The sequence below is a fragment of the Lutjanus erythropterus genome, chromosome 5, assembly GCF_056507025.1.
Source record: "Lutjanus erythropterus isolate fLutEry1 chromosome 5, fLutEry1.hap2, whole genome shotgun sequence".
In the NCBI taxonomy this organism is placed as follows: Eukaryota; Metazoa; Chordata; class Actinopteri; order Lutjaniformes; family Lutjanidae; genus Lutjanus; species Lutjanus erythropterus.
The window spans coordinates 9,749,223-9,762,879 of record NC_139321.1 but is presented as its reverse complement, the minus strand read 5'-3'; the positions used below and the strand labels follow the sequence as shown (position 1 = coordinate 9,762,879).

The 13,657-nt window shown below is 41.8% G+C and overlaps 1 protein-coding gene across 1 annotated transcript; it reads right to left on the bottom strand.

The window, feature by feature from the left end:
* Positions 1–10,101: 10,101 nt before the first annotated feature.
* Positions 10,102–13,470, bottom strand: hmgn6 (high mobility group nucleosome binding domain 6). Its single transcript, XM_084718717.1, has 6 exons — positions 13,321–13,470; positions 12,328–12,357; positions 12,132–12,161; positions 11,368–11,415; positions 11,155–11,274; positions 10,102–11,035 (listed from the first exon to the last, which is right to left on the bottom strand). The coding sequence occupies exons 1-6, from the start codon at positions 13,333–13,335 to the stop codon at positions 10,988–10,990; spliced, it is 291 nt and encodes a 96-aa protein (XP_084574843.1). The 5' UTR covers positions 13,336–13,470; the 3' UTR covers positions 10,102–10,987.
* Positions 13,471–13,657: the final 187 nt, after the last annotated feature.

Genomic DNA, 13,657 nt, shown 5'->3' with positions numbered 1-13,657 from the left:
GGTGTGGGGAGTGTGAGGGGTGAGGTTGTAGATAAAGCGAGGCGAGAGGAGCAGGAGCAGGGGAGTTGAGGGGGAGAGCGTGGGAGGTTGTCAGGACTTCAGTCACAGGGGAGTCACTGTGAGGTGGCTGCAGTGACGACAGCAGTGATGTTAGAGCAGGCGCACACACAAACACACGTATGAGCACGCGCACATACACACAGCCACACGCACATCAATTTTCCTAATGGCCTGCCCACCCGTCCACCCTCAGCAAACAGTTTCAAACTTGCCGAGACAAAAAGAGAATATATCACCCACACATCTGTCTTTCTGTGGCCAATACATTTGATTCAACTGTCTCCTCAGTATCATTTCACACTCTCTTATACAGGTTTTAACAAACAAGTTAAAGGCGGTTTTCTTGTCATACCTCAGAGTTAAAATAGGAATGGTTTGTGGGCACATGCAGCCTCTGCAGTATAAATGAAAACAAAGGCATCAAGTCGGGGTTAGCAGAGGCTTGAGGCATGAAACACGTGGCTCTATCTGAAGTGTGAATCCAGATAATTATGGCTGCCGGCCAGTTTATTTGAATCCGCCTTCATCTTGTCGTCCAAATTAATTCCTCAGTAACTTTCTGTCGATTACCAGCCACTTTAAAGTCTCATGTGAGAGTAGTGTTTATTGAATGCCATGTTACTGAACCTCCTATTATAAAACACTTAGCAGCAAACAACTAATAGAAATCATTTGTGAGGGTTTAATGCTCCTTTGAAAACAAAATTGCTGTTTCTGTGACTAATGAACACCAGAGGCTGAATTACAGAAAATTCACAGATAGGAAAAGTCAAACAGAGGATTTTTTTTTTTCATAACAATTATTGCAGAAGCAAATCCTAACTGAATTTAGGAATCCTAACTCACCTTACTTCATTCTGTCTTCCTACTTTCATTCCCACCTTTCAGCGACAGAAGTTGACGGTACCGTTCGTGGCTAAAATGAGCGCATCAGGGTGTTGGGAGCTGCTGATGCTGTATAAAAAGTCCACACATGGAGGAGGTCGGGTGGATGAATGGCTCAAAAAAACACAGGACTTTCATCGAGGAGACTGAAGTTTGTGTCCCATGTGAAACAAAAACATGATTAAAAGTTGTGAGGCACATAATGTTATGTGCGTCATGTGACTTTTGTCACAGACTTTCATGTTGTGAGTTTCTAAAGTGACATCACATGTTGTATGTAATGTGTCTTAGTTATTACCTTCGCTTCATTATTGCAACCCCAAAAATGATCTCTAATCCTAAACCTAACCAAGAGGTTTTTGTGCCTAACCTAACTAAACTGTGCTTTTGGCCACCAAAGCGTGGTTACAAATCATTGGTATATGTGACAAGTTGCAATGAGAATGTGTTATCTTATCCCAGGTTAGGAAATCCTAAATACCCAATCCAAGATTGCTTATCAACTTTTATATTTGTTTTTTCTCATTGAAATATACTGAAACACAAAATGAAATGTACAAAAAAAATCCAAAGATGCTGTTTTGGGGAAAAATTATAACAGTGCTAACTTGAAGGATAAGAAATTGAGTGGGCTAAGATAGCAAACAGTCTCTGCCATATTCGGCCTCCCTTGTGTAAAAGCAAGAAAAAATCAGCCATATGGATTGAACAAGTTAGCTAACACTATGTTAGCTACTGTTTGCTAAAACTGCTGTTAGCTACCTTTAGCGAACACTGCCGTTAGCTGCTGTTAGCTCACACTTCTCTTGTCTATATAGCAGTATTTTCTGCTGTGACATGTATGATTGATTAGAACCAAAAATATCTTCTCCGTCAGACTTTACCAGAAATAATACCTCATTTGGAATCATAGCTACGGGTAAGAAAACTAAACTGCTGCTGAATACCTCGTTAATTTTAGGTAAAGTCTTCATTTAAAACATTAACGTATTAAGACACAACTAGCTCTATTTTGTGTGCTCCGTTTTGTAGTGTACTGTCTAGTGCTGATGTTGTATTTCCACATATTGTTGTACAACTCTGCTTCAATTAAAAGAAAACAGATGCCATTAGCTAACACTTGTGTTAGCTACTGTTAGCTAGTTACTACGTTAGCTAACACTACAGGTGGAAAAGTGAAAGTAAGGACAGCTCACTGGTTAAGTTATGAGAGTTTATTTAATATTTTGAGAAGTTTGTGTAAAACACTTTTGCTATCTTAATTTAGGATAGGAACATTGACTTAGGGACTGTTCATCTGTAATGGCTTCTTGCCTACATCAGGTCCTAACCCGAATTACCATGGTTACCAAACAGTTAAAATAGGATCTGCATGTTAGGATGTTTCTATAATACATCCTGAGGTAATAAAATGGATCCATAGTATTCATTCATAATTTTGTTTCATTCACTACACCCCCCCCCCCACACACACACACAAACCGTACCACCCACATCCTCTAGCTTTCTCTCCCCCACCTCCTTACCCACCCATACTCTCCCACCCACCTGCTTGCTTGACTGCTATGACTCAGTCCTCTTCCAGCTGAGGGTACAAGAGGATAAAAACCTTGATGAAAAACAGCCAAGAAACCATTTTACTCAAAGAAATAGAGCAATTGGCAAGGCAAGTGGCTGCATCTTTAGTTACACACACACCTCCAATCCCCACTCATCAGAAATACACACACACACACACACACACCACCCCCACATTGAAATTGATGCACTCTTACTTTATCCGCTAATTCATCCTTAACAGCAAAAAATGGGGAGGCAGTGAGGAGTGTTTCAAAAATAGTTTTTCATTTCTCTAGATAGAAGTCTGTGTCGTCACGACTCTGTGACATGGATGGATGATTTCTTAAAGGCGAACTTGCTAAATACATGCCATGCATGGAGCCTGAATCAGAAAACCTCAAGGAATCCAACCTGTCGATCACATTACTTTGTTATTCCAGGTACAACTTCAGCCCATCTGGCTCAGTTTTTTTTAACCATCAGTGTTTTAAGTCCTCTTACATCAATCCAAAAATTGTGCAGTGATGCAGGACGAAGTGGGGGACGATTGTGTTTCCTGAATGGTGTCTGTGCCTCCCGTCTGCTCGTCTCTTACGCATCAAATCCATTCAGGAACCTGCGGGTCACTGAGACCTTACTTTATTAATTATGCAAACTAAATGTGGCATAATGGATCGTAATGTGTAGCCATGTGACAAAGACACACGCTTACATAAGAGGTGATCAATCAGGCGGACGGAAAGGCAGATTTACAACACAGTGAGAAGTACAGTTTACCGAGAAAGGCAGCACAGCTGTACATGCAGCTGGCTGGTGTTCAAGTTTACCAATTATTTTAGCTCACACAGCAGCCAGTGTGCCACTATATTTATATCTCTACTTGGGCTTGAGTCTTTGCATTTTTGACAGAGAGTTAAAGCTGGAGGTGTGGAGTTTGAAAGATGTTGACATTGACCAGGTAGATCAAACATATGATTCTTATTAATTTAAAAAGCTATTTTACAAGGTGAAAAATAGTTGCAACATGTCAAGACTTCCTCTCTCTAAAAGCCAATGTTAACTACTGACTTGTTCTTTCAATTCCTGGTTGATAAAAGGACCGGGAGTCGCTGGTAAGACAACTTTACAAGCGACAGCGATTTTCAAGTTGGTGACATATATTCGGCGAGATTAGAGATGTAGTTCACTGAGCAGTTTCACACAAAACTAAACGAAATTATCTTTTAAATTTGCAAACATCATAATATGTGGCACAACAAGTAAGGTCCCATAGAGCACACCTTAAGTGAAGATGTTGTCCTGATGCATTATGGGGAATGTAGTGTTATTGATGCTTGATCCACACTGGAAACTATAACAAACTATAAGTCTGGATTTCTTGGCCTCTGCTACTTCAATTTTGACCATTTTGTTTGATTTATTTTTAAATCCGTCCTTCCCAAGTCCCGAAACTTTATGCAGCTGCATTAGAAAATAGTTGAAATATCACTTTAGCACAGTGGCTTTTAACAGTGATGGAAAGTAATCATGTACATTTACTCAAGAGCTGTAGTTAAGTACAGTTTTGAAGTGCTTTATTTGATCAAATTCTACTCAGTACACTTCAAAGGGAAATAGTGTCTAGAGCCATGTGTTTGGTTTGTCTGTGCCGCCGCAGAAGCATGGCGGACTCTCGTGGAAGGAGACCTGACACACCAGATGGTTTGTTACACAAAACCATCCTTAGAAAACGTTTGGAAAAGGGCAGGCTCTTTCAAAAAACAAAAAAAGCACTTGGCAGGTGATTGGCTGAACTGTCCGTCTATCACATCTAACACTGACCAACTTCAACCAATCAGACCAGTGCTTCCGTGGATGATTCTTGCTGTCGTCACACCTAAAATCACACCTGTACCTGCCAGCTGTCCCTCCTCAGATGATAAACCGATGACTTGAAGCCTGGCAAGATGGATATCTCGTGAATCCAGCTGCTTCGCAAGGTAAACCTGCGCCCTCTGTAGATATAAATGGTTCATTTTAAGGTAGCAAAAATACTTATTTCTAAATTCTTATTTGCAGGTAATTATACACTAATGAAAATATACTCAAAACATATGAATATTATATTCAATTTTTGCCGTAGTCCGCCAAGAGATTCCTCTAAATCTTCCGTAATGGACCTTTAAAGTATACTTAGCTGATAATACTGACTTTTACTTGTAATGCAGTATTTTTACAGTGTTGTATTGATACTAAAGTAGTAGTAGACTAGAAGATCTGGGTGCCTCTTCCATCACTGTGGGTTAGACAGGTATAATAACCATAAATATCTCTGACTCTTAGGCCGTTTGTCTTATGAATGATGCTACATGTTTGCGAAAACTTTTAAGACTGCCATGATGATAAATTTTTCTGCCCATGGCACAGAACTGGTTTTCTTCTTCTTTTTTTTTTATGAATGACAGGACTGAGAGCTTGACATCATCAGGAGGTCAGAGATGAGTCCCAGATCTGTGTGTGTGTGTGTGTGTGTGTGTGTGTGTGCTCATGTTTGTTTTGGGTTGGGGGGCTGCTGTTTGTGTGTGCTGATGTTTATGCCTGTGATCCGTGGCACTGCTGCTGTTTGCAGTGAAGCATGTATTAGCATGGGACTGGAAGAGGAGGGGAGTGTCTGTGTGTGTGTGTGTGTGTGTGTGTGTGTGTGTGTGTGTGTGTGTGTGTGTGTCTACACTGATTGACGTCACAGACGCCCACTCATTTCCATCTTGTCTGCGCGCGGAGAGAATAGATCCCCATCTGCATCCAGCTCTTCTTCTCCTGCACGCTTCCTCTCCTCCTCTCCTCTCTCTGCCTCCCCTCCTCTCTCCCTCTTCTTCCTCACCTCCCGGTACTTTCTCTTCCTTTCCTCCTCAACCTGCCTCTTCCCATTCACTGGCTCTCGTACATCCCACCCCCATAGAGTGCAGCCAGCCCTGCAGACAAACAAGACAGTCGAACACAAACAATTTAAGACAACCAGACAGCAACATCCTCTCAGAGCAGCATATTAGAGAACCTTGCCACTAAACATCTGTTCATTTCAAGCATCACTAAGGTCCCGTCTGCAGGGAGGACATTTGACTCAGGCTCTTTCACACAAAATGTCAATGTGTACCTGTTGGCAACTTGTGCGTGTGTGTGCATGCTCTCCTCTTGCTATTGTGTGTGTGTGTGAGCATGTGCAAAAGTGTGACGTTCTTTCCACAACAAATGCTCATCCACATTCACACACTGGTATCCCTGGTGACGACAGGACATCATTTAAATCACTTCCTCGTAAAAGGTCATCCTCATCCTTTACGCAGAGAATTTCCACCCCCCCTCCTCCTTGTACTACACACACCAATGCGCACACACACACTCATTCACCCCCACCCTGCGTGCGAGTCCCTGACCAGAGTGATGTGGACAGAGGCTGTGAATGGATGAGTGTGGGGAGGAGACAGCGGCTGGAAATGCGTGGGTTGACAGAACAGGATATATATGCACATGTTTGAAAAAGGAAATGGGGCTATTTTAGTCAACATATCATATCCCATCAGAGAGTCAGAGAGGACAGAATGAGAGTGCACACTGGGTGGGGTTATGTGCAAGGCTGGCGGCACCACTCCCTTGTGAGTAGGGTAGAATGGGGACGCTTGCAACAAGGGACAGTTGTAACAAGTCTTATTCCTCTATTCAGAAACATGCTTGAGTAATGATACTCATACTGCCAGCCCGTCTTCACCAGAAAAGCAACTGTTGAATGTGCAAGGAGCTTGTTCTGACTTATATTTCTGTTTGTTAAGCAGCAGCCTCTAATGAGCAGAATAATTATGACAGGAGAAATATAAAGAGCAAGAAAGTCCACACTGGAGCAGATGGGGTGGGTGGATAAGTCAGACAAACACAGGAATTTAAAGATTTCTGTGTTCAGGACATTTTGGGTGGACCTGAGACATGACTTCCCCTCACCCTCCCTAATGGTCAGTTACGAACATACCTTCGGCGACTCTCTCAGTCCAAATCAGCCCAGCAGTTCACTTCGGATCACTTCAGCTCTAACAACCTGACACAGAAGAAACAAAAATAACCTCCTTTGTGGTGGCTCAAACACGTTGGGACATATCCAATAAGTGTCTATGTTTCAAGTCATTTTTAAGTCATAGGGGTGTTACACATTGAGACAGCAGAGCAGACATGCCCCCAGTGTTTCAGAGCAGAGAAAACTGCTCATTTTTTCATGATTTTAAGGCCTAATTTTATATACTTAGTGATTTTTTTAATAATTAGAATTTGGTTGGGTCGTTAATAACACATTTCCATCGAGTGACAAACTCAGAACACATTAATTTATGCGTTACAGTATCTTTAAAGTTTTAAGTGACTCAAGTTTTGTTACATACACGACTTCTGTCGCATCACCTCCACCTGAGTGACATCACTTCCATCATTAAGTTATTTGAACCCCAACCACAATCTTTTTGTAACCCTACCCAGGTAGTTTTGTTGACCAAACCTACTCAAAGCGCAATAGTTTTACAACATAAACCACGTGGTTAATGTCACATGACTTAAGTCACATGACTTGAATGTAGTTAAGGTTTGGTAAGCAGGTGTGTGTCCAGACTTTTTTGACTGGGGTGGCCCAAGTGGGGCACTGACTTGTGCAGGGGAGGCATGCATGCACGCATGCACCTGTGCACATAATGGAACCATTTCTTATATCTACATTGATTACTTACTATTAAGTATACAACTCAACTAAATACATAACATGTGTAACATTTTTGGATATTTTAATGTGGAAATGTGACATATGTTAGCTATAATTAGTGAAAGCAGATATATTTTCAATATTTTGTAACTATTCCCTGCTTCCATTCAAATAAACTTAAATATTTCATATGTAACCATCTTAAAATGGCGTGAATAATTAGCAGACAGATGTAAGTTTAATATATAAACATTTTGTTGGTCTTGTCCAAATAGTAACTGAGAGAAAATGTTGCAACTGTCCCCAGTCTCCCCTACTAGAGAGAGAAAAGAGACAGAAGAGGATGAACTGCAGACGAGCAGGCAGACTGGCAGATGGTCCGGCAGACAGCGAAGCAGGCAGACAAACATTCAGTTCAAGCAGCAAACATGCACAGATGAAAGATAAAATAATATTGGAGTAATTAGCTCTTTGATGTCAGGATGCCTCAGGAGAGGGCTGTGTGTGTTTGTGCATCTTAGTATCAAAAGCTGTTAACGAGTCAGAGGGCTGATCACAGGAGACAGGATGAGTGAACGGATCAATGAAGGTGTAGGAGCTGAGGATCATCACAAGGACTGCACACAGATGAAAGAAGGTGGTGTGGAAAAGAGAGAGGCCACCATGGCTGAGATCAGAAACTTTCTGTCTGATCAATAATGTATTTCCTTTAGTTTCCCCCCTCACATCAGTCCTCTTCATCAATAGATTTCACACACGGCGGATGCTGAATTCACAGCTCGGGCTGGAGGATCTTCTCTTAAATGAATCCGTCTGGTTGAATGCAGATTAAATAGAAAAGCATCAAACAGATGATGGTGACAGAGGATAAAAAGAGAGTATGATGGGAGATGTGAATGAAAGAGGAAGGTTTTTTTTGGAAAGCCTGCAGGGATCCACTTTGGAGTGTTTGTTTGAAGTGATGAAATGTGTGAACTGTCTCCTATTATTCAATGATTTCTAGAAACATGCCTCAGGAAAAAATAATAACACAGCAGTTAATAAATTGTAAGGTTAATCAGAGCTCGCCAGGATGTCATGAGCAGAGCTGCTGTGTCTTTGCAGGGATAAAGATAATGCAAGGCTGCCATCTAGTGGAAGTGCGGCGCAATAACGTTGTGCACACAACAAAATATCGACAAAATGGAGCCCGGTGCTCGGCCATGACAATGCAGGTCAGAGGGGCTGCAACTGCTGCACACAAAAGAGCAGAGGGGGCACAACGAAGCGTCTTTTTCTGTGCAAAATGCAGGCTGTAATTTATAGTTAAATGAATGAACGCTGACATGTGCGTCAGTCTTTAAGAAAGGAGGCCTGCTGCAGTCAGCTGCAGCCAATCAAATCTTATTTAAGCCCCTTTTTTATACAGAGCATTGAAAATCATTTGCACCACATAATCATAAAACACTCTTTTGCATATTTTAAAGTGCTTCAAAGTGAGGTTTAGCCTTGAAAGCGCGCAGCAAACATGCATTCACATTCATATTCACGCAGTGTCAATGCTGGAGGCAAATGCACACACAAAGCTGAGGGAAAAGTAGCCCATTCATCCACTGTTTGCTTAATAGACTACATGCATTCTCTCATGCCTGCCCCGATGCTGCCAGGCTTCCAACATGCAGCTCTGTATGCACAAACTAAATATGGAGCCCCCTTTATATGATGTTGCTAAATAAATCGGTGATATTTTGTTTGAGGGTTGAGGTAAATGTGGGTCATGGCGCTCACGCTTGAGTTCATGGAGAGTTAAATCAGAGTGTGTGAAGCCTGAAGGGGGAATGAAGATGCAGGGGTGGATAGACACTGTCTGCTCCTTCAGTGGGTGCAGGCCTCTGTGGGTAAAGATATACAGAGTGCTTCAATCTGTGTTGTGATGTCTAGAAACAGGAGCATAAAGGACTCAGAGGCCTTTCATCATGCCCTTGACTTAAACATTTTCACAACAGGGGTGAATCACTCTGTAAGGATGGCGCAAGACAGACACTCCCTATCAGGGAGTCCTAGAATAGTGTCCCCAAACATGGCTGACCTTTTGCTGACCTGACCTCCCCCACCTATGGATCAGCAGCAACACGCAGACCTGCGAGGATGAATCGTGTCTGTTTCAGTCCTCGGCTAACAAGTGCCAACCTAGAGATTTTGGGAGAATCAACAAACTTCCACAGTTTAATTAGACAAAGCAAATAAGCAGGATGAATCTGTATCCTGCAGCACCCGTCTCAACGGAAACGCTGGATTTGTCTACAGAGAAATTACATTACAGACATGTTTGAGGTCGTGCCAAACAGTCTTGAGTCCTGTTTTTTGTGCATTAAAGGCCTGATTTTACATCTACATGTACAGATGAACACAGAAAAGCTCTCACGTGTGGTTAATAATGGAGGCTGCATAAGAAGCAGGCTAAGAACAAGACTTCCAGGTGATACAGCGTTGCATTTACTTGCAAAATGAAAACTGGAGTTTAAGGCTGAGGAGATGTTTTTTTTTTTTTTTTTTTACAGTAAATACATGCTGCTAGTACTTACATACCGCAGATTATTTGTTCATTTATAGTGTACTTTTATTTTTGTTGTCTACAGCAGTACAATGACAATACAGAATCTTGAAGGCTTACAAAGTTTACAGCATCCACCCCTTTTTTTTACTTACTCGTGGTATTAATCTGGAAGCTGAAATTTCTTTGTCAGTCTATTTAAACATCCATTTCTCTGTCTTATCCCTTACAAAAACATAACCTTAAAAAAAACTTCAGGGTTACAATTTTGTTATATTTTATAATAAACACTGTTATTTTGTATTTTGAGATCACAAACACGTTTAAAGAAAGACACCCAAGACAACGATTCGAGGAAAATTCCCAGGACTTCTTTTTATTAAGAGAATTTCAGAACATAAGAGAGGGACCAGACACCTGCATTTGTCAGAGAAGGTTTCCAAATTCGATCGTTTTAAAAAAAACAGAGTGTTTAGAAAAGCCGACATGACAGCGTGGATGGAGCAGGAGCTGTTTTTTTTTTTTTCCTTTTTTTTTGTACACGCAGGGTCGTCTAGGAGACAGGTCGAAGGAGGCAATCGCTGTTCCCGGAATGTTTCACATGTTCATCTTCCTCTTTCTTATGTGGACAACACACTTCAACACGCTTTTTTTTTTCTTAAAACACGATTTTCAATGGAAAAAAAAAAAAAAAAACAAGAGACAGAAGCAAAGGGAACTCACTGCACATTTAGAGGTCTAAAAGAAATCACCCACATTAACATGGCTGAACCGTTAATAAAACATGGATAAAGGCTGAACTGTAGGGGGGAGGAAGGTCTAATCTGTGGAGGAAGAAGAGGGGAGGAGGAGGAGGAGGGACGGGTGGGAGGGGGGGAAAAACACAGGAATACACAACTCACAACATAGCCAATCCGGCAGGGACGCACTTTCTACACCACACAAGCCTTCAACAATCATGAAATGCCATTTAAAAAAGATTTTAGTGTGTTCATCTTGCTTGCAGACACTTGATATGACCACTGCAAATCTGCAAGGCGCTCCATAATCAGCTTTGCTTTTTGTGCTAAAAATCTGTACGGATACTTATAAAATCATTGATAAAAATATTCCTCTGTTAACAATACGCCTTGGAGGGAAACCATGTGAGAGACTTGGGGGGCTGGCTGGCTGGCTGGGGGGTTCAGAGGGGGGGAGGGATCGTAGAGGAGGAGGAGGAGGCTTGGGCAGTGGTGCTACTCGGACTTGGCCTCCTCCTTGGCCTCCTCAGGGGCTGCCTCCACCTGCGGGGACAAACCAAGACAGGACAAGGTGAAAAACTTTGAACCGTTGAAGCCGATCCCTTACATGTGAAGGCTGAAATAACCAAAACTTCTCTGTTTAGTTTTTTCAGTCTACCCACCTCGTTGGTCTTGGCCTCTCCGTTCTCAGAGTGGTTTTCCTCGTTTGCCTCTGCCTCTGCGTTCTCCTTCGCCTTCTTGGTCTTCTTGTCCTCCTTCTTGTCGTTCACAGCCTTTTCTTTCTGCAGGGGCCACAAAACAAGAGTGTTAACAGGCTGAACATTCACTCACACGATGTGCATCTTCTTCTTTGTGGTGCATTCAGTTTCTCTTACCTTTGCTGCCTTCTTGGCCTTTGGTTCCGGCTTGGGTTGGACCGGTCTCTGCAAAAAGAAGGAGAAAGGGGTTTAAAAACATGCTACAGTTGAATACAATACCACTCTCTTTACCAACATATAACTTTTCTCGTTCTTCTGAAGATACTGGAAGACTTTGGTTCCTACAAGACACTTTTTAAAGGAGAACTAAGAATGAAACCTTAAAATGTGCCCTACAAACAACTTCTTTTAATAAAGACACTGTCTAAAAGTCTAAAACATGAATATGACACTCCTAACTAGGTTAATAACAGAATTTAGGACATATTAAGATACTACAATACACTAATAATCCGGAGAGCTTTTATTATACTGTCTATTGGTATTTAGTACGTATTGTGTAAGACATTTTACTTGCTAAACTCTTTCTAAAACATGTTTTATTTGTGTAATAAGCCATTATATTAGCTTTAAGGTATTTCTGACAACTTAATTACTACCCAATTCACTATATTTGTAATCTTAACTAATTTTAAGCTTCACAAGGTAAAAGAAATACATGTTTTGATGTTTTAAATTGCTAGGAATCACATGTGGGTGTATTATATAAAGAAAACCTATTTCTCAGTCTGTTTTTGCTTCTTTAAACGCAAAGTGTTGCTTTATCTAGTTAGTTACATGTGTGTTACTACTTTTAATTATTTTGCCATGTTTTAAATGTTTTCTTAACGGAATCTGTTGATGTAAATGAGCTGGCTGAGTTTGTGTGTGTGTCTTCTTACCGCTGATAACCGGGCTGATCTCCTCATGGGCTGAAACAGAACAAAGAGCGTTATCACAGGGCTGTTATTTTGATCTGGACTGTATTCAGGAAACACACCTTTGAATTCAAACACTTAATCACTTTCCTCCTGATAATGTGCTCACATACTGATTAAAATGTCATTTTAATCACACGTATGAGGCGGCCCTTCTTACCTCCTCCTTCTCTCCTCCCTCTGTTCTGTCCTGTGATTGAAAAACACAAACAGTACAAGTTAAAACAGAGTAAAATAAAAATAACATTATCAGGAGTTTAAATTGTGTTTATATTAGCAGGGAGCAGTTGCTAAATGCTTCAGGCACATATTATGAATAATTACAGACCTGCTGAAAAAACTTTTTAGTTTCATGCGAAAACAAAAAATTATTTCTAATACAGGTCATTTTTAAGGATTACAGCCCAGAAATGTTGGAATAATCGATTATTTCAGTAATGGGCTGCGACAGCTCTGCCATGTGGGCCTCTGGAGCCATATTTTGAGGGCCCAGGCCCCACTTCTCCCTTTCACTCCCCCATCTCTTTCTCTCATTCAATGCATGGAGCTCAGATTTGAAAGCTGGCGCGGGAGTCTTGGAGAAGGGGGAGGGACCTGCCTAAGGCTCGCGGGCGCCACCAGGCGGCCGAGCCGCGCCATCGCAGCCATTTGGGACTATGAACAAAGAGAGAAAATATACAATTTTATCGAAACGCGACGGCGAATGTTTGCTTTTGCGGCCAAAATGCAAAGTAAAGGCACTAAAGCATTTTCTGGTGGCGTTTTCGGCCGGTTCGGTGGGGAAATGGCGATACGTGGAGCGTTTGTTCTCGGTAGGTCGGCGACGAAGGTGGACAAGAGCTGCAAAGCATGGCTGCTGCTTGTGCTTTAACTGCATGGAGACCGAAAGAGACTTCTGACTCTCCAAAGGACAGCGGCACTCGGAGGAAAACGCGTTTTATAGGCCGTGTGCGAGCAGGAAAATATTAATTCTAACACATAAAAAATGTATATTATATACAGAAAATAGGCAAAAAATTACCAGCACGAAAAAACCGTTATACATAGCGTTATAATTAAGTAATGTCTCAGAGGGATGTCTTCACAATCGTTTGCATTGCATTAATAGCTGATATCCCCCTCAAACTATTTTTGTTTTTTTCAGAATACGTACCTTTCTCTTGGGCATGTTGAGCTCTTGGAGGTTTTCTTACAAATACAACTAAAAACTGTTTTTCTTGGTGGGTTCAGTGCATGTGAAGACGAGTGTCTCCCTTATGCTCGGCAGTGTAGTAAACACACTGGAACAGAGAGGCGAGTGGTTGAATGGGGGGAGGGGTGCGGCTAAAGTCATGATTGATAGGCTCTCGGCCAATCAGGTGACGCCATTCGGGGCTGCAGAACACTTGGAATTTTTGGAGCCGGTGATGATCTGGGGGTCTGCCTGCGCGAATGGCTCCTTCTTTGCAGGGAGAGAGATGGGAGGAAGCCTGCAAGAATGAAAGGGGGTT